Source organism: Erigeron canadensis, chromosome 8 (assembly GCF_010389155.1).
Source record: "Erigeron canadensis isolate Cc75 chromosome 8, C_canadensis_v1, whole genome shotgun sequence".
Taxonomy (NCBI): Eukaryota; Viridiplantae; Streptophyta; class Magnoliopsida; order Asterales; family Asteraceae; genus Erigeron; species Erigeron canadensis.
Genome location: NC_057768.1, coordinates 1,275,724 through 1,297,020, shown reverse-complemented (window position 1 = coordinate 1,297,020; position 21,297 = coordinate 1,275,724). Strand labels below are relative to the sequence as shown.

The following is a 21,297-nucleotide window of genomic DNA, read 5'->3' as shown; positions in this document are numbered from 1 at the left end:
TTCTTTCTCATAAAAATCTTGAGAACATAGTGTAAGAGTTCATGTTATGTTGAAAACCTCATTTGAATATAACTAGCTTTAGCTTTTATTTCAGAAAAAAAAACTCTAAAATAAAACGTTACTCGAAGTAGCGTGAGTAACGTTTCAGGGGCTAATACTTTGGATAGAGCTTTTAATATTTAAAAAATATAAAAATATCTTTTAAAGTTAGAGCTACAATTTATTATATCAAACACCCTAAAAAAATAAAAGTTTTAGTTAACATCTTTGCTTAGAAGTTATAGTTTATAGTCACAACTAAAAGATATAGCTAATAACTACAAATAATTTAGTAAAGTATATATTTAACTTTTGACCGAAGGTTTTTGTCCTATCTTTTATTTAGAATATCTTTCAAAACATGCATGTCTCCACAATTCTTTTAATAAATAGACATGAAAACGAAAAGAAATTGTTAAACTTGCAAGTGGTAAACTAAAATTGAAAGTAAATATTATTAATTCTAGTAGGTTCATATAATGCGCAAAACTACAAGTATAAAAACAGTATTATGGCATCAAATTGTAATTAGAATAAATACACTTGCAAACACAAGACAGGAATATATATCACTTCGTTGAAAAAGAATTTGTTGGATATTGTATATTATATGGTAAATTACTTTTTGTTGTCCTTAAAATTGTCACCGTTTTCACTTTTAATTCTTAAAAGTGAAAAAATGTCAATTTGTAGGCATAAATATGGCTAATTTTTTCAATTGAGGTCCAAATACTAACGACATCTAACTTTTCCTGTTAAATAACCCCATGTAAACAACACGCAAGGATATAAGCGTTCTTTACTCTTTAACCAGGGATGAAAGATGCAAAAATGTAACAACGTAAGGAACAAAAATTGGAATTTACCCTTTTAATGCTTTTGTAAAACGACTTCCATCATTTTTTTCCAACGAAATTCCGGCATCTGAAATAAATCTAAAAATACAACTACTGCCTAGAATTTTGTACAAGAAGACAGAAAAAGTCGTTTTACAAAAATCATTAAAAGAGTATATTTCAATTTTAATTCGTTTCTCACGTTGTCTCATTTTTCACTTTTCGTCACTGGTCGAGGAGTAAAGACGCTTATGCATTCATGTGTTGGCCACCTTGGGTAACTTAACGGGAAAACTTGAAACGCCTCAACTCAATTTAATCCCAAAGGTATGAACATAAAAGAAAAGAAACGCAAATTAGATAAATTATACTTAGAAAAATACGGCCAATTTTCGCCAAAATTCAAAGTTCTCAAATTTGAAAAATGACAAATTGAACCTTCTTAGAATGTTAATATAAGTCTATTGTATGAATTTCAGGTCCCGGAAAGATCAAACGAAGCCTCGGTAAAAAAAGTGTAAAAATTACAGAGGAGCACGGCTCTTGTGTCCTGCAGAGGCCGTCCACAAGAGCCGTCCTCTGCACAAAGGCCGTCCTCTTCAGGTTTCGTACTTTTGACACATTGAACAACTTTCGACCCATTTTTCTCAAAACCGAGCTTCCGACAACTGATTAGCAACTTAGTTTTGACATAAATCAACTAACACTACATTTCCAAAAGTCTCCATACCATCCATTTATACAAACCAAGTTTCTACAAGTAAACGGGTCATCTTACCCATTTTGACACAATTTTCGCCCAAAGTGCAACTTTACATCTTTTCTAAAAAGCTTTACACCTGATCTTTTACATAATATAACAAAATATGACCATCAACCCAAAATGTACCAAGAGCCAAAAGGAGAGGGATAACTAAGCCTCTAAACCCAAAAGCTTGTCATTCATCCATGAATGACCTAAATACCTTCAAATCTTGCAAATCTTTACTTCAACCACTTCAAGCTCTAAATCAACACTTTCAAATCAACAATCCTAGTTCCCTCTTCCGGAACTACCTATAAAAAGGGTAAACAACGAAAATATAAGCAAAGGCTTAGTGAATATACTTGCATACATCTATGGATACAAAGGAGGGCAAAGTACAAGGACTTTCACATGTAACCTATGGCATCGTCATGTCACATTTACATATTCACCTTGCACACTAACAACACATATATGGATCCATATAAGCTAAACAATCATAACAAATCATATCTATCGGGATTCTTAGGCCCCGGAGGTTCTTAGGCCTCATGTTACATCAACTATCGGGATTCTTAGGCCCCGGGGGTTCTTAGGCCTCATAAACAATGCCCCACATGGGCTTAACGCCGAACCAATTACCATGCTTGGAACATTCACATCTCATGGTAATTGGCCCAACGTATACATAAAGGTATGCAAGAATACTCACCTCCTCCGCAACTTGGAAAATAAAGCTAAAACGATTATGCACAACAAGCTTCAACCTATGATCATCACATAAAATGCATAAGCTTACATTCACAACTTGACTAGTTCAACCTAGTCATACTCAATCACTAGCCTTTCTAAACCCAAAACCCAACCCATTTGTCATTGAGCTTCATTTTCTTTAACAAACACACTAGGTAGTTCAACCTACCATTTTCATCAATAATTCCATAACTAGTCAAAACTCATCTTTTCTCAAGAACTAAAATTTATCACATGCACTCATTATTTTCATAAACAACATATCATATAACTCAATGACAACTAGGTTAACTAAGGAATTGGGAAAAATTAATCATAATTCAATTTCTAGCAAAACCCCCAATTTGGTTCCTTCATGAACCCTAAATTCAAAAGAAAGATAAAGCTAATTTGGGGAATTTCCTTACCTCAACAAGAAAGACAACTACTTGGGGTTTTAGATTCACAATTCCTTCCTCCTTTTTCTCCCAATTTTCAGCCACCACCACTAAACCCACAAACCCTAGCTTTGAATTCTTGAATAAAGATTACTTGATGGTGATGATTAATATGATTGTTCTTATCCTTGAATTGAAGGAATTTAGCTTGATTTTGAAAATTAAATGAAAGAGGATTGCATGTAGAATGAAAGAGAGCCAAAGTGGAAGTGTGAGTTAAAGGAAAAGGTGGCTGGAACCCTCCTGGCTTGCCACGCCCCATATGAATTTTTGGTATTAAAATACCCGTTATCCGCTAAAGTTCCAACTAAATTAACCCCATATTCAAAAATAAAATACTAGGAAATTAATTTAATGCCAAAACTATAAAAAGGGGTTAATTTCTTTCACCTTAAAATCTTGGGGTGTTACAAAATTGGACTTCGTTATAGCTAGGCTTTCAATTGAAAAAATTAACCAACTTTGAGGATGCAAACTGATTATTTATATTTCAAGGATTGAAAGTGAACATTTTCCAACTTTGAGGGCAAAAAACATAGATTACTATATAAAGATTTCATAACTTTTATTTTTCGAAATGTTGAAAAGTTAAAAAAAAAAACTAAAACCCGTTAAAGTATTTTTACCTACTTTATCCTTTAACATTAATTACCTTTACATTAATTACATGCACTATTTATCGCCGTCATCACTGTCGCCGTCAATTACGCCGCCACCACCACACCGACACTATCGTACTGGGCGGATACCTAACTAACGAAAAATGTAATAATAAGAAGCTATGTGTGTGATCAAATATCCCCCTATTCATGAAGTTTGAAAGTAAACTTGACCTTTTCATTCAAACTACGGGTGTTGATATTGGGTTGGGGATGTTAGGACCGATTATTCTGGATTTGAAAATTTATAATCTAACGCGTAAATCAAATCCAAACCAAACAAGGATAGGGTTATTTGGTTTCACTACCTCATGGGTTGTCACACCCCACCTTAGGCGGAATCGTAGGATATGACGAAATGATTTAACATGGCACATGGAACTTATAATAGAGTCTTGCTAAATGAAATCCAAATAAATATAATTCCCACACGCGAGATAAGTCTAAGCAACATGCCTCAAACAGCAAAAGATGTAGCAAATAGCAAATAGAGTTCAATGTTCAAATGTAATCTAGGAGTCCATGAAGGATCTCTTTATTGGTCTTCCTAAAGTTCATATGTTCACTCTCCTTAAACATTGTTATTACCTGAAAATGAATGCTCGAAAATGTCAACATAATGTTGGTGAGTTCATAGGTTTAATGTAATACAAATGAATTTTGTAACAACCAAACTCCATTTATAATAATATAAAAGTTATAAGATTCTTCTTTTTTTTTACCCAAGTGTGCCACATGCTTATATGCATGTACCACATTTAAGAGTTTAAATCAAAACAAAAGCAAATATGTGCCACATACAAAATTTCATGTGCCACATATTCTGACTTTCAGTTTTCATGTGCCACATCTATAGTGTATGTGCCACACAAAATACCCAAATCCGAAAAGAACCTAAAATGTGCCACATACCTTTTTTGTACGTGCCACATATTTGGGCTGAACAACAAAATGACCCAATTTGACACTCGACTCAACTTGTAATCTTTCCAAACTCAATTCCATGCTTCATAACACTACATTTCAGATTTCAAACAAGCATTTGACATGATATATGATATTTACATCCATTGTTTGACAAAAAGCACCAAAGTGCAACAAAACGGGTCATTAACCAAACCAACAACCTAAATTACTTCATATAGACAACATTATGAAGTTCATTGACCTAAATTATGACCTATTTGCAGAAAATTACATATCAAAACAATATGTTTACCCAAAAGACTTGTATCAAGAGCCATAATTGCCAAAGGGATTATCTACGATATTTACCCAAGTTGCCAACCTTCAAAAACAATGATCTACAATCTTCAAACTTAGCTTCACTTGATCAAATTCTTTTCCTTGCTACTACCACTTCCTATAAAAAGGTCAAACAACTAAAATATAAGTAATGCTTAGTGAATGCATATACATGTGATCATAATCAAGTTTCCAAACCTTTAGTACATCAAGCAACAATAATAGCTTATCTTTTGATAGCCATTTTAATCACATCAAACATAAAATACAAAATTCATCACAAATCATTTCAACATGGACATTTGCTAGTAGGACTTTACCCACCTGCTAGTCTTAAACATATAATTTGCTAGTAGGAATTTACCCACCTACTAGCTCACATAATCAAAATTCACATTTTTTGCTTTTTACCCCAAGATTGATGATCACTCCTTAAATACCTTGAAAAGATAAATATAATCTATAAGGATTTTATTATGAATTATAATTTAAATAAAAAGTCATAAGAATTATGTTAGGTCGAAAATCGACTAAGTATAATTTGTTCAAAATAGTTGAGGTTCAGTTAAGAAAGCTTGCTCAGGATTCTGAAGTCATTCAGAATAAAGCTCACTGAAGCTTCACTTCAGATTCAGAATCAACCTACACTGAAGACGTTCAGACTGAAGAAGAAGATCATCTCAGAAGCAGAGCTCAGAGAAGATCTTACCTGAAGTTGAATCTGAAGAGGCTCAGTGAAAAAGTACTTACAACACTTTTTCACTGATTACGAGGAAAGTCTTTTTGCAGCTTTAACTACCTTTACCTGGTTAATTACTCTCTACCTGGAATTGGAAAAGTTTTAGCAAAAGGTTGGGAATAAAGTATGTCAAGTCACATCAAAGAAACTTACATACTTTACCTTAAACAAACATGTTATGGATTTGTCCCACAAATCCATAAATGCATCCAACCATATTTGTACGGTATATTGCCATGTCATCAAGACATGTTTGCCTATAAATATAAGACTTCTCACACTTGCAAAACTGCTTGGAACTTTGGCAATTGCAACGTGTGATATTACTCTAAGTATTCTTACGAGTAATTCCTTGTCGCATAGATCATTTGTATTTCTAGGGTTGTTTAGATATTTTCACAAGTGTGATTATCTTTGTTCCGCAACAACTCTTGTATTTTGTTTATAGCAATAAATAAAATACATTGAAAAATACATCTCGACTCATTGCCATAATACTTGATTATATTTAGTAATTTATATAGTTTCAAGCAATTGTTCTTTATTATTCTTATCCATTATCTGGATCGTAATTCTAACTAGTCTTTATCTAGTTTCGATTTACTTGCCAGTCGGGTTTCTTGATATAACTTGTGATTATTATTGTCTAACCTCATATCTTGATATATCTTGTTGTCTTTATACATCTTGTGAAGGTGGACTCACAAATTATAATTAATTTTTCCAATTATTTGCTTGACAATGATGATTAGAATATCTTTGATCTTGTGATGGTTTTCCTCTTTTTTTTCTTTTGTGTCGACGGCAGCAAGAAAAAGGAGAACAAAATAGTTTAATTTTTTTTGTTTAGAGTATTTACTTATTTCTATTATAGGGATAAATGTTTTGGAGTTTGAATGTAATTAAGATACAATAATATTTAATTTAACAAAAGTTCTAACAGGATCTTGATTTCTCTTTTTTTCCCTTTTTTTTCTTCTTGGTCGTCCCCCCCTAAGGAGGTTATCCTCCTTCCTATTTTGATGTATTATTATTATTATTATTATTATTATTATTATTATTATTATTATTATTATTATTATTATTATTATTATTATTATTATCCTACTACTTGTATTGATTATAAATTACTTTGATAATTATTGATTTTTATTCACCACTAAGTAACGTATAATAATTTATCAATGTCCAGAAATAAATATGACTAACAACTACGCGTCTAGAAATTATGGGGATAGTTATAGTCATCTATGTTTAGGAAGATCAAAGTATGTGTTCGCGTATGTCCTATCGATCTACCTGTTGTTGATTGGAAATTGGAAATGACATATTAGAAATCACATATTAGAAATGATCACCACAATTCTACACTTGTTATACTACATAAGCACATTAATTAGTCAAGAAATTTGGAAATTAAGCTAGAGGCTATAATAAAATACCGATTTTAGTGATGGATACCACACTGCTCACGGATAACGAACTATGCATATAAAAATCTCATCATGACTATTAGTTCACGACTTCATGTTATTGACATAGTCATTGTGTGAAGGGTTTTGTCAATCAGACTATGATGACTATCAACAAACTCTCCTAATCCAAATAAACTAAACTAAATTTAGTTCCGTGGTCATAATCATAGTTGTTAAACTCTTATGACTCTAACGAGTCGAATCGATTATTACCAAAAACGAGGCGACTCGGTGGGTGACTCTTTTTTTTCCTGACTCTTACGAGTCGCGGTGTGAATTTAAAACGAGTCAATACGAGTCGCAAACTTATGATTATTGTAGTTTGATAATACGGTTATATATTATATATCATATTTATAATTACATTATTTTGTATGTTATATATGTATTTTTGATCCTTTTAGTACGAATTTGGAGATAAAATGTAAGTTTCTGACTAAAAAATATCAAATATGAAATGTTTTGATAGTGTATTAAGATAAACAACTTATATTTTGTTTATAAATACATTACATATTTATAATTATACAATTATGTAGTATATAAAAATGTATTGACTCTTATGAGTCGAGTCACATTTCGATTCTCAAGTCAAAAATCAAGTTTTCGAGTCGAGTCGACAACTATGGTCATAATATTTTTATTACAAAATGAACTATCTATTCTATCTTATAAAAAATATAGTCTTCATGTTGAAAGTTGCATGGATGTCTAAAATACCTTTAATGATTATATTACACTATCAGTCTTTTATTTTTAAAATATCTTTATTAACTCTTTATATCAATCATCTACAACAATCGACCTTGCTTCTGCCACCATCAGTCGTCCCCCAGCACCACAACGTCGTCGCCACAAACACCGCCGTATTACGCGGTACCGTGCTAGTGAAATGAAAAGAAATAAAAAAAAGTTACAAATTCAAATAAAAAATATAAGGAAAAAGAAACTTGTAATAAATGTAAAGCATGTAATTAAAATTAAATAAAATAATGTATATCCAAAACAATATATTTTATTTAACTTTTATAAAAAATAAAAAAAAATTGTAAACTATATGTTGACTACTAAGGATTTTGGAATTTATTGGTAAAAAAAAAAGATTGTCAGAATTAAGAGCATTCAAAAATAGTTACTTTTCGGGTATATACTCGAGATCGACTTTTTGTCTATTTTGGGCTCAGACATTAGGATTGAACTTGAACTCGAATTCGAAAAAATATTTCTCGAACTCAATCTATAATTGGTCCACAAAATCTCCAAACTCTTAAACCCATAATAGTTGAAAGTCAAAAGCATGCCTTGCATAATTCTCCCAACTTTCTTTGGTAAAGTTCGAATTATTCCAACTCATAATACAAATAAAAGTGCTAATGTGCCACTTAAGTTACATAGTTTTAAATGAGTATGCGCTACCATAGATTGGTTTCAAAAAATAAATAAAGGAAGAAAGGTCGGTCACCACCCTCCTTAATTCTCTCCCCACTCATTAAGTACCTATGAGGACCTGATGACCGACCAGTACCGACTTGGTTCCCGGAATACACCGTGCACCCACAGGTTTGAGTCCATAACCCGTGAGTACCCCAGATGCATCTGCTAGCTAATTGTAGCTCAACTTATACAATAAAAGCTTCTTGTTTTTTGACTAAAGTCTGAAAAGATGGAATTCGAATGTCAAGTATTAATCACATCATCTTCCCAACTCTCTAAGTTAAGAAATAGTCTAACATACGTTTTCTTCACATGTCATCCCCTTAACATTTCGCATTTAGGGTCCAAAAGACCTTCACAACTCAACAAACTTGAGGCCCCAAAGGACTCTCAAACCTGAATGAAATTCATGTCCCGGTCTTCCAACAAAATGGTGAACTGAAACAAGCTAGTCCGACGTCATTTTGTTTGATTTACAATGGGCCAGGTGACGGAGCTACATGGAGGTGAAGGTTGACCACTCCCTCCATATAATGTCTATAAAACTTTATTTTTATTAATATTTTATGTATTTGTTTAATACAAAGTTAATGGGCAATGTTGAAATTGGAGACGAAAGAAATAAAATCTCAAAACTCAAGTTCAAACTTAGTTAATTAACTTTAATTAATTAAACTTACAAAAAAAAATCTAATAGTTATTTTCATGCCGTCTAAGTAAAAAAATTAAAATGAAAGACAACTTCACGTTATAATAAGGGCAAACTATATGGCAATTGTGGGGTCATTTCTGTTAGCCCATTGTAACTTGTACGTAGGGATGGCAAAAATATCCGTACTTGATGGGGAATCCGATACCCACACCCGATTTGACCGGGGAATTCTCGAGTTGACCGGGAATGGGGACGGGTACGGGGATGTAAATCTAATCTCCATGGAAATGGGGACGGGATGGAGAACCGTAAATCCCCGTTCCCATACCCGAACCCGAAAATACTATATATATTTATTAGAATCACTTTAAGTTTTTATTTATATTCTAAAATCAGTTTTAAGTTCAATGCTTTTGTTTAATAATTTTTATGTGTTATACTTTATTAATCATTTACTTAACATATATATTTGTTTGTACATAGAAAGAAAATGTCGAAATACATATTTTCCTATGTATCCTTTATTAAGATAAATTCATCTTCATTCAAAAAAGCTATCCCCAATACCTGACGAGGATCCCCGATACCCGATGGGGACGGGTATGGGGATGTAATTTAATTACTCGACGGGGATGGGGATTACAATTGAAAATCGAGTATGGGGATGAGGATTGAGATCCCTGACAATCCTTGTATGTTCTTAACCTCTCATCTAGTTTGAGTTATGGCCAATATTAACACAAAAAATATATATGTTCAAAGGGAAAGAAGAGAGTGTAAGTAGTATATAAGTAGAAGAACCCTTGTGCACTTAAGAACATATCAAGAAATGCTCTCACTTTCTAGCTAAAACTATAATAAAAATCTCCCAAAAACTTAAGCTTTTTTGGTCTTCTTTTACTCTAGTTACGACTGTAAGTCACTAAGTCATGTCGATAATGCATTCAGATTGTGGCACACCCGACTTGCCCATCGTCACAACACAAGCACCAGAAAACTGGCAGCTCAAACTTGCTACATTGTTTAAAGTGTATTACCCTCGTGGTTTTCTCCGGAAGGTAAAAACACTACAAATATATTCCGTTGTATAGTTTATATCGGATTATCTTCTAATAAATTAAACTTTTGACCACAGGTGGTGGCAGAAGTTGTAGCTACTTTCTTGTTGGTTTTTGTGACATGTGGATCAGCATCACTAACCACAAGTGATAACCGCAAGGTGTCGCAGCTTGGAGCCTCGGTTTGTGGTGGGCTTATTGTGACTGTCATGATCTATGCTGTTGGACATATATCTGGTGCACACATGAACCCGGCCGTCACACTAGCTTTTGCAACAAATGGTCATTTTCCTTGGCCCCAGGTAACTAACTAGACCACACCAACTCGAATACGTTTTCATTTTATCACCATACATCCATCAGATTCAAGCCATAATGGAAACATACCTGCTTAAAAGTGATAGGTATTGGGCCATGAGATTTTAAAACAATGAGATCCATGGCATAGCTTAAAAGTGATAGGCATTGGGCCATGAGATTTTAAAACAATGAGATCCATGCCATACTATGCCAGGTTTGACCATATATGGGACATGTCATGGACCTACTGGTAGTTGGCACTATGCACAAGTTCAATTAAGTCTTCATATAACCCATGGAGTTCAAATAACTTAACCTTTTTTTATGAGTCAACTATCTAATCTGAGTCACCTGAACTTGTTTTGTTGAACACTTATATGTGCAGGTCCCCATCTATGCTGCAGCACAATCGACTGGGTCCATATTAGCTTCATTTGCCCTACGGGAACTATTAGATGAAGTTAAACATCTGGGCACAACGACACCTACAGGAACAGACTTGCAAGCTCTGGTCATGGAGATCATCGTTACTTTCTCCATGATGTTTGTCACTTCAGCTGTGGCTACAGATTCTAAAGCCGTGAGAACTCTATCCTCATTCAATATCTCAAGAAAAACTTAAATTGTGATCATGTATATAAGACTCGTGATCACACTCATGTTAAAATATTTGCAGGTAGGAGAGCTTGCAGGCATAGCAGTAGGATCAGCAGTATGCATTACATCCATTTTAGCAGGGTAAACCTGGACTCTCTGAAGTAGTTTATTTTCCAAAATTTTGTTCAAAAAACAGAACCTATATCGAACAATCAAATCTATTTTGCAGACCCGTTTCAGGTGGCTCTATGAACCCTGCACGCACCATTGGACCAGCATTAGCTAGCAGCAACTATAAGGGTATCTGGGTTTATATTATTGGCCCTGTAATAGGAACGATATCAGGGGTGATGTGCTACAGTTTTATTCGAGCAACAGACGAATCAGTTCAGAAAGTATCATCATTTAAACTTCGAAGAATGGAGAGCAATGAAGAAAACTTATTGCAGTAAAATGTCAACTCCTGTTATGTGTAATGAAAATCAATTATCATGTCTTGACTACCAAAATGTAAAGACTTAAAAGAACTGCAATTAAGCATATTGCATTCATTGGTGCGTATGTTTTAGTATAGATACATAAGTATTCAAACTTAAACTTAGAAAGACTAGAATGTTTAATAAATATACAAGACATTTACATGTAGGAACTGTTACATTAAAAACAAAACACAACATGGTTTTGATCTTGAACATGACAATTAAGTTCACAAATGGTGAGTTTAAGCACCCTTCTCGCAAACAACGAAACTTCTTGGATTGATGGTAATGCTCTTGGTGCAGTTATCGGTTTTGTAAATACCCACAAGTCTGTCGGCCAGCTCAAACATATTGTTTCTTAAGCTGCAAACAATACATCACAATTTATGAGATTTATAACAATATTCACATGGATAGACAGCATGAGTTCATACTGAAACGGCATTAAATATACCTGATGATAATAAACTGTGCATCCTTTGTACGATCTTTAACATAATGGCCGACAATCGAGACATTCTTAAAATCTATTAGTGAAGCCAGAACAATTTAGGTACAGTTGTACAGAAATAATCACAATAGGAAAAGGGTTCCAATGATCCAAAAAACATACCCAGAGCAGCATCAATTTCATCCATAACATAAAGGGGTGTTGGTTTGTAATGGTGGAGTGCAAAAACAAGAGCTAGTGAGCTGAGGGTCTGAAAAAAAAAAAGTAGTTATATACATTGAGCATAATATCAAGATAACGTAATAATATTACGATTCACGAGTACATTGTGTAGAACAATAACAAAACATTTGAGGCCATACCTTTTCGCCTCCGGATAAATTTGCAATGTTTTTCCAACTCTTCTTAGGAGGCCTAACACTAAATACAACACCTTCAGAAAATGGATCTAATGAATCCACCAACTCAAGCTCTGCGTCACCTCCAAGAGTAATCATCTGTTGAAAGGCCACGGTGCAAAATGTTCATCAAATATCTAAAACTTCATAAAAACAATAACATGAAGCTTGTACGTGTAGCAGCAGTTGTCCAACAAATATGCATGCACATTTGGACCGTCATTGCTTGCAAGTGAGTGTGTGTGCTATGAAGGCTTATTCCCATAAACAGATAAAAATGAAGTAATTTTAGATACTAAACCTGGTACATTTCCTTCAACTTCAGTGATATAGTATTAAACCCAGCCATGAACTCATCTAGCCTGGAAGATGAACCAAATTGATACATAAGAACCAAACAGTCGGTTGTAATATAACCTGGTGAACGAGATGATGTTTAAATGTGCTTCAGATGCTATAAGTTGTAAACTCAACCTTTATTGGTATCGAGTTTCTAAAAGAATAGTATTTAAGTAGATAATGAACATGATGGTATACAAGTAATTTCACTCTACCCTCCATTAACTAATTTTGTTGCACCTTGATACCAGACTGAATAAGACAATCATAAATTGAAGGACGACACTAGAGACTGATTAAGTGATTATAATCAAATATATTCAAAAAACACTCGTCCAAACGCCCTGAAACATACCTTCTCTTTCTCCACTCATCATATTGCTTTTTGGTCTCGTCACGTTCGTTGGTTACCGAGTTAAGCTCTTCCACTCGCTCATTGTACACGGATACTTTTTTACGATAACTATAACGAGAAGCAGTTAAATAGCAGCTAAAATCAACTAACAAACTAATAAACTTACAACCACAACATCTTACTCAGCAATCGAATCAAGATTAGGATTCATCTCTTTCATTTGTGCTTCAAGTAAGGCGACCATTTCTAAAGCCCTTTTAAGATCAGAACCCTTAGCAAAAGATTCATCTCCAAGTGTAACTTGAAGCTTCTCTGGATCCACAAGATCTTTGTGAATTCTGCCAGATCAAAAGGAGCAGAAGTATATTGTAAGCTGAAATCTACACAAGTCTTTTCATTTTAAAAGCAGCAGACACCACAGCACTTACTGCTCCATATGCTTAGAGAGAGTGTTATTTAATTCCTCGAGCTTCTTTTTGTATCCTTTTTCCTTCATTTCCAGCTCTTTTGACATCTTCTTCAGGTCTTGTAGCTTATAGTCTGCATCAACCTGTTCCAGTAGTAATGCATTACGTTATATGACATCATATCTGAGGGGGGAATGAAACTCATTTACATTAGCATGAGTCTATCCAAGTAACATTTAATCTCAAAAGGGATTTTGTTGCATGGAAGATGAAATACCTAAAAGCAGGTTAAATGTGCCAAATGCCACCCGAAAGGTTTTTTACTGCAAAAAACTCTTTAAATCCCTTAAATTTGAAAATACAAAAAACTACTACTATTGCATACATATAGGTTTTATAATCATATTTGACACATTAACTATTTGTAACAAAATTTAAAATCTTACAGGATAACACAAATGTATCAGGCCTAAAATATACCAGCTTGAAAGTGACAACCAACCCGCCTGACCTGACAGTTCTTCCACCTCCAAGTCATATAGATTAAATGTATTATAAGAAGAAGAGAATAAGTGAGAGTGTTGTTTTAGAACCTCAGATGTCCGCAACTCATCTACTGTTTTCTTCAACTTTTCATAATCAGATTTTGCTTTTCCAAGCACGTCCTTGTGTTGATCTATAAGCTACACGTAACAAAAAAGAAAGCTAAAAAATTCAACTCAACAACCCTTAGTAAACGCCAGCAGTAAATACTGACCTCTTCCGTCTTCTTATAATCGTCTTGAACCTTAAAAGCTTTCTGTTCGATCTCTTTAAATGTGCTAAGCAAATTTTCCTTCTGCGTAATGAGCTTTTCTTTCTCTTTTTTTGATTCTTCAATTGCATTCGTAAGTTTCTTCAACATTTTCTGACCAGTCTCTATTTGAACTTTGTGCCGATTAATCTCTGTGCTGCTTTTATCAATGTCCTAACGGGAGCAAGAACATCAGCAGATTTAGCCAGTACACTTCGACAGTGGCTAATGCAACTCATACATGTATAAATGTGCCTATTGGTTTATATTCTATTGCTAAAAAGTAAGTCCCTCAAAACAGTCAAATATCACTCCTAAATGCTCAACTTTGCTTATATACCCCTAGTTGATATATTCAAAACACTAGATCATTATTCTAAACAGTTTTGCAATCATAATTAAAATACTGATTATTTATAAAATAAGCAAAAAATAGGTCAAAGGCTAAAATCGATCCAATCCATTATGACTCGCTCTAAGAACCTACAGTCTAGACGTGTTTTTCAAGGTGCCAGACCACCCATTTTGTCACTTATAGAATAGAATTGTAGTTCAGAAAGCATGATTCTTATTACCCAAGTTTTCGAAACATCTTATCTCATTCCTATCAATCTAGGAGTGATAGGTATAACTTGAGTACACCATATTCCTCATCTTTCTCAGAATACTCCTTCAGAAATCCCTGTATCTAAACCCATACCCATAGACCATGGTGACTCCTAAATTGATTGATTTTAATAGAAGTTTTGGTAATCATACTCAATGGATTACCATTTTATGAAAGTAAAAGGGGGCTTTAGTCTAAAAAAATAGGGTGACTCAATCTGGCTTATTTTTACGGTTTTAGAAAAATACTACCTGTTAAAGCCAATATAATCCAAGCCACCTATTTTATAATACTTACATTTTGGATCTTCTCAACCTTTGCCTTTTGTTTCTTCAATCTTTCCCCACCTGCATTATCTATTTTGTTTTGAAGTTCCGACACCTACATAGTATTTGAGCTTTTGTAAAATCAAATCTTTAAGCAATTATTTGACATAATGATAAATGATCAAGTTAGCAACCTTTTCCTTCAGTTGTCTCGAACCTTCTGTCAATCTGTTGATCTCTTTTTCTTCTTCTGATATATATTTGGTGAGTTCCTCGAGTTGATTAAGTTCATGTTTACTTGGCTCTGCTGCGGCCTTTAAGGATTCTAGTTGGTTTGCAAGATATTTTTCTTGGGAAATCAAACTTTCAATCTGCCATATTGAACTAAATATTGTCAGATAGTCAAATTAGATTAGAAAGTCCGAAAGTATTTACAGATGAACCTAACCTCTTTTTGGCTTTTTGCTAAGACAAGTTCAAGGCGTGCCACGTCCTTTTCCAATTCCTTGTAATGTCTAGCCAATTCAGAAATCTGTTGCCTCACACTTCTTAATTTTTCTGATATTTGAGTGAGTTCATTTTCAGCCTGAACAATAGCTTCTCCAGAGACACTAGTGGCTCTGATGGAAGTCCCCATCTTACCACCACGTGGTGCCTTTCCACCACCACTCATAGTCCCCGATGACTCAATGAGTTTACCATCTAGTGTCACAACACGCCGAAAATCTTTATTTTTACCATAACCAATACGTGTTGCCTAACAAAGTGGGGAGGAAAGAAAACAAAATGACAACCATTACATAAAACATATATTCAGAAATTGAATGTGCCAAACTTTCATTATGTAGAGCTTATTATTAAAATAAGCAAAGCTTACTGTATTCTGTTAACATATATGTGTGGTTTATATATTTGTTAAGTTTGAACTCATATATACCTGCTCAATATCATTGGCGACAACTGTGTTGCCCATTGCTGCAAAGAAAGCAAGTTTCATTCTTTCATCCTGCACCTTGATGAGATCGAAGAGACGTGGAACACCCTCTGGAGGGCTTACTTTTTCCTTCATTTTAGACTTATAATTAGCTTGTTTTTCCTGCATAACGAAAATAACAAAAAAAAAAAATTATTCAATCATAAGCTGAGAATTAACATTAAACTAATATGAATATGCAACAGCAATGATTATCTACCAATATCATGAAAGTAGCAACACCAAGGTTGTTCTTTCGAAGCATATCCACACATGCTTGTGCTGCTGATGATGTTTCCACTACAATATAATCGAGTCCAGCAACGGCTGTTGAAATGGCAATATCATACTTCCCTGAAAAAAAAAAAAACTAAGTAAAGCAGGCACACAACAAGCTTTTGAAACAATTAAAACGAAATATTGTTGAAATCCGAGTGCACTGACTTTGGACCATGTAAACAGATATATGAGAAGAAAAAACACAAGATAGTTTTTTTGACCTTAAATCACATTTTGATGACAAGATGCTTCTAACCATCCTTGCACACTGTCTTATATGCAAATTGAGAATATAACAACAGCGTTATACTTAAACTAGTTTATGGTAAAAAGCCAACTTGATAAAACAAGTCGAAAGACAAACGTCACCTATAAAACATATTAAATCGATTTAATTAAGATTGAAATTATTATCAAAACAGTATAATTTTGTAATCACATTGACTCTACGTACTTCAAACAAAATGGACAATGATAGTTGTGGTTCAATCTGACACAACCCAATCATTTACATGAACCCCAAACCAATTTGAGTGACCCATATATCTGCCACCTCTAAAGTAAATCTTAAACCTTACCATCTATAGCGCCCAAGTCGCCCATCCGTCCATAAATTCCTTCTATTGTATTGGAAGCTTTGGCTTGCATAATTGCTTTCAGAACAGATCCCTGATTCCTTTCGCCTTCCAAAACAGACTTAAGCTCTGTGACTTTTTGTCTTGCTGCTTGCTCAAGAGTAATCAGTTCCTCTTGTTCTTTTTGACATTCCTGAAAATCAAATTGATTTATAAACAACCATATAACTGACAAGAGCTGCTGAATAATGTCAGAAATAGAATTCAAAATGAAGACTGATGCTGCTAAGGTGACATACTTGTTCCAGGTTACGAGCTTTTGAAGATTCAAGCTTGTTTTTCTCCAACTTAGTTTGCATATCCTTAATGCTTGAAGTATTTGTTACAATTTTCTTTTGTATATCATCCAACTGTTTCTGAGCATCCAAATATGCTGCACGACCAGCTTCATGCTGTAACACTCAGGGATTGAAGCCAGACATCAATAATAGACCGCACAATAATGGCATCACAAACAATAATATATGAACAATTTTATTGTGTTCTATGAAAACTGTCACAGATAAGGGATACCAGTGATCTAAACAAGTTTGAAGTTTGAAGGTTTCAATTTTTATTATGATAAGACATCGACAAAGGATTAGTAAGTTACAAGTGTGGTCATACAAAGTATGGCAGGTTTTACTATGTAAGCAGATTAGTCTCAAGCATGCTTCTCACCTTCTCAGACAGAAGTTTCTTTTCAGTGGAAGCAACACCAAGCTTTCCTCGATGATCTATAATTTGTTCTTCCCAAGGTTCAAGTTCAGCACGAACCTTGGAAACCTCTGTTAAAAATGCCTCGGTTTCAACTGTTGAGGGTGAGACATAGAAATCTTTCAATATTCCATCGATAACATAATCAGATTTGTTTCAATAATCAAGTGGTGTGCAATCATAAGAATATACCTTTGGAGCTCTCTTTAATTTCCTCCAATATTTTATCCTCATCTAATAAGTTCTTTTGCAATCTGGGGATATCTTCCTCAAGTTTGGGAATTATATTGGTTGACTCTTCAGACTGGTTTGTGATGTCAATTATCTTTGCTGAATCCTGGCATAGGACAAAAAGAAGATTAGTGTTTGAATCATTCAACTAGAGAGGAGATATATCTTACCTTTTCAACTTTCTCATCCATTTTCTTAATCTTTTGTTTAACATGTTTTAAATCTTCACGGTGTTTCACATCCTGCCGCTCAAATTCCTTGAATTCATCCTTGCACCGCTTAAGCCCAGCGTCTAGTTCCTAAGAAATGCAACAAAGGTTTCTTGAGATGGGTTCATAAAAGAGATATACAAGCTGATGAAATTTTAGCAGAAACTGAGGTGATAGAACAGACCTCTTGTCTCTTCATATACTTATTATGCAACATCTCGAGCTCCTTCAATGCTTTTTTGTTTTCCTGAATCTTCTCCCTAAGGGAATAACACTTTTCATTTGCTATTTCATATATAACAAAACAAACAGCCTACTATGGAATGCACACTTATGTTGTCAAACAATCACCTTTCAGAAGTTAAATTTTCTTCCAGGCCAGATGCTGTCTTCTGAACTTCTTCCATTTTCACAGCATTATCCTCGGAAGCAAATTTTACAGCTTTTTCTTGCCATTTAAGCAAAGAAAGCTCCTTGAGCATGTAATCTTCTGCTTCATTTTTCACACTCTGCAATGTTAATCATGTTAATCAACTATTTGTAAAAGAAGTCTGTACATAAGTTTATAATATCAAACAGGCATCTTATGACCTCCAAACTGTCGCGTTCTTTATCTGCTAACTTAACCATCTGAACCACGCCAGACCTCTTCTCATTCAGAGCTTCAAGCCTGAAGCCGATAGAACACAAGCCATTAGACAGAGAACAACATTTAATAGGATGAACAAAACTTATATCATTTAGATAGAAGACAGATATTTAGAATTTTTGTAAGCTTAATAAAAAAAAGAACTAAATTCCATGAATAGACCTTGTTATCATGGTAAAAATAGTAATAAAGTTTTATTGCATACAACATGAGCGTTACCCTTGTTTCAGAGAAATCTTAAATGCAAATACTCAGAGTGAACTTGAATTAAGCTTAATTATTTGGAGGTAAAACACATAACTTATTATATAATTTAAGAAATAGGCAGAAAGCATCTAAAGTATATCGCAGAATGTCCAGTGTTCACAACCTGCCAGAATGCTTTATTTATAATCGAGACATTAAAAGTTTATGAAAACACTGACAACTAAATGTTCATGGGTATACCACCCGATTTAAGCCTGTTATCCAGGCTGCTGTCACCTGCCCATTTTGTCACCTACACTAAGATAACCACAAGTCTTTCTTTTTAAGTGACCTAAATGTAATGAACTCGAGAACTCTAACTCACTGCTTATGGGACTCGTCAATCTTTTCCAGGTATTTGTTAGTTCCGATGATGTCCTCCAAATATTCAAGAAATCCTTCATCATGAGGACCTTGAGCTTTTGGCTTCATAAGTGATATTTGCTCAACCTCGCCCTGATAAAATCAAGCAAGCTGTAACTCACAACTTATAATAAGCACATTTTAAAAAACTTTACTTGCACAAACCACCAAACCTGAAGAATCAAAAAACGATTATTGTCTAAGTCAACTCCTTTCCCTTTTAATTTCTTTGTAACTTCAGTAAATGTACTGTCGCGCCCATTAATATAGTACTTGGACGCGTTATCACGAAAAGCTTCACGTGCTATTACAAAATCACTTCCCGGAACTATTTCATATGTTCCGTCATCCTATAAGCAACAAAAGTAAATCAATCCCACATTTAATAATCACCCAATGCACATCAAACCCAAATACTGTAGCATATATTTATAACATACCAGATCTATAATCTCTTGAAAGTGAACTGATACACGTGCGCTGTTAAGATTTTGGTGATTCGTTGAATTGTGAATAAGCTCTGACACTTTGTTAAGACGCATCTATGCCATTTCAACAAAAAACAACACAGCAATAAATCATCAAAATTTACAATTGAGACATGTGTTTGAACATACAGTAAACTTTAGCCCAAAGTCTATGATATGTATTAATCAAATTTTATTGAGTTAAGAATATTGGTCGTATTGGTAGTATTTTACTACCGCAATCTCCAAAAAATGGTATGTGGAGAACCAAAATGGACGGTTTTGAGTCCAACTTAAGAAATTTCTATCTTGTGTATTCAACTTTTGGTACTTTTGCTAACAATATATGGATGCCACCACATGCCAACTTATAAACATGTCTCGCCAACAAAACTACCATCGGATACATACAAAAAAGATATTTGAAAGTCGGGTAAACACAATAAAAGCATTCTAATTCAGATACATACTATACGCTTTGACCTAAAGTCGAATAAATTATCTAACACTAACACTTCACCAAATCAACAACCCCGGAAACATAAGCTAACAACTTACGACACATTTCACTAAATAAACACAAACAAATAATACCTGTTTAGCTCGTTTTCCGAAAACGAACAACATAGCATCAATCACATTACTCTTCCCACTTCCATTAGGTCCAACAACAGCTGAAAAACTCTGTTCAACATATAAAATTCAAAATCAAGTTATCAAATTAACAACGAACCTACAAAATAAAAGTTTCAAAATATTTATGAAAAAAAAACATCAATTTATCAAATCAACAACAGACCCATAAAAAAAGTTTCAGACTTTTTAATACCCAAATCATAAAAAATGAAATTTAGCCACAAAAAAAAAAAAACCCTAACCTTATGAAACGGGCCAACGCGTTGTTCGCCAGCATAAGATTTGAAATTCTTCATAACCATTTCTCTAATAAAAAGTCTTGCCGGGTTTTTCACCGGATCTGTATCCATAAATTCTCCGGCAGCGTTATCCATTGGTAATTTTTTTGGCCGTAATTTTGAAAGGATTGTGGGTTTTGTGAAATAAAGAAAGGGAAGTGTTTTGGGGAGAAAAATGAGAGAGGGTTTTTGAAATTTTGGGAATTTTATGAGCGGGAAACTAATTGGGATCGAAATCAAGTGGATTTACACTCCTTTCAAAAAAAAAAAAAAGAAGTGTTCTCAACAAAGTGAATTTACATCAATGTTTTCGGTGAGTACTCCGGTATTTTAATCTGGGTATTTTTTCGTTATTTCCGGTATTTCATATCGTCCGGTTGTTCCGATATTCTCGGTATTTTTCGGTATTACCATTCCGGTATGTCTGGTATTTTCATTTTATTTTTTTTTCAAATTTTTTAAAATATTTTTTTATGATACTTTAATGTTAGTTTTGTTATTTGTAAACTTTAAACCTTATATTTTGTTATACGAAATATCTATTATTTTTTAGTGAATTTATGATTGTTTT

General features: G+C 33.9%; 2 protein-coding genes and 1 long non-coding RNA gene across 3 annotated transcripts; 1 reads left to right on the top strand and 2 right to left on the bottom strand.

Moving 5' to 3' along the window:
* Window positions 1-1,586: 1,586 nt before the first annotated feature.
* Window positions 1,587-2,959, bottom strand: LOC122580577. The gene is made up of 3 exons (XR_006320824.1): window positions 2,781-2,959; window positions 2,333-2,387; window positions 1,587-1,931 (listed from the first exon to the last, which is right to left on the bottom strand). It is a non-coding gene; the product is annotated as an uncharacterized LOC122580577 (long non-coding RNA).
* Window positions 2,960-9,805: 6,846 nt separating this feature from the next.
* Window positions 9,806-11,520, top strand: LOC122579567 (aquaporin NIP2-1-like). The gene is made up of 5 exons (XM_043751754.1): window positions 9,806-10,072; window positions 10,150-10,374; window positions 10,758-10,952; window positions 11,049-11,110; window positions 11,199-11,520. Exons 1-5 carry the CDS (start codon window positions 9,944-9,946, stop codon window positions 11,419-11,421), a joined length of 834 nt encoding a protein of 277 aa, XP_043607689.1. The 5' UTR covers window positions 9,806-9,943; the 3' UTR covers window positions 11,422-11,520.
* Window positions 11,498-20,853, bottom strand: LOC122579566 (structural maintenance of chromosomes protein 4). Its single transcript, XM_043751753.1, has 28 exons — window positions 20,691-20,853; window positions 20,407-20,496; window positions 19,786-19,887; window positions 19,519-19,695; window positions 19,308-19,438; window positions 18,679-18,757; window positions 18,439-18,596; window positions 18,272-18,347; window positions 18,049-18,177; window positions 17,840-17,984; window positions 17,612-17,742; window positions 17,191-17,343; window positions 16,895-17,084; window positions 16,258-16,391; window positions 16,002-16,160; window positions 15,513-15,821; window positions 15,259-15,435; window positions 15,096-15,179; window positions 14,156-14,365; window positions 13,992-14,081; window positions 13,420-13,541; window positions 13,174-13,329; window positions 12,992-13,099; window positions 12,599-12,659; window positions 12,262-12,396; window positions 12,062-12,149; window positions 11,903-11,975; window positions 11,498-11,811 (listed from the first exon to the last, which is right to left on the bottom strand). Exons 1-28 carry the CDS (start codon window positions 20,820-20,822, stop codon window positions 11,691-11,693), a joined length of 3,720 nt encoding a protein of 1,239 aa, XP_043607688.1. The 5' UTR covers window positions 20,823-20,853; the 3' UTR covers window positions 11,498-11,690.
* Window positions 20,854-21,297: the final 444 nt, after the last annotated feature.

Excerpts from the sequence above, each read along its gene's own strand:
- LOC122579566 (XM_043751753.1), bottom strand. The coding sequence starts at position 20,822 with ATGGATAACGCTGCCGGAGAATTTATGGATACAGATCCGGTGAAAAAC. Across the intron at positions 13,542-13,991 it reads ATGAGTTGCGGACATCTGAG|GTTGATGCAGACTATAAGCT; the intron begins GTTCTAAAACAA and ends CTACTGGAACAG. Across the intron at positions 13,100-13,173 it reads AATCTTGATTCGATTGCTGA|TTATCGTAAAAAAGTATCCG; the intron begins GTAAGATGTTGT and ends TTCTCGTTATAG.
- LOC122579567 (XM_043751754.1), top strand. The coding sequence starts at position 9,944 with ATGTCGATAATGCATTCAGATTGTGGCACACCCGACTTGCCCATCGTC. Across the intron at positions 10,073-10,149 it reads CTCGTGGTTTTCTCCGGAAG|GTGGTGGCAGAAGTTGTAGC; the intron begins GTAAAAACACTA and ends TTTTGACCACAG. Across the intron at positions 10,953-11,048 it reads TGGCTACAGATTCTAAAGCC|GTAGGAGAGCTTGCAGGCAT; the intron begins GTGAGAACTCTA and ends AAATATTTGCAG.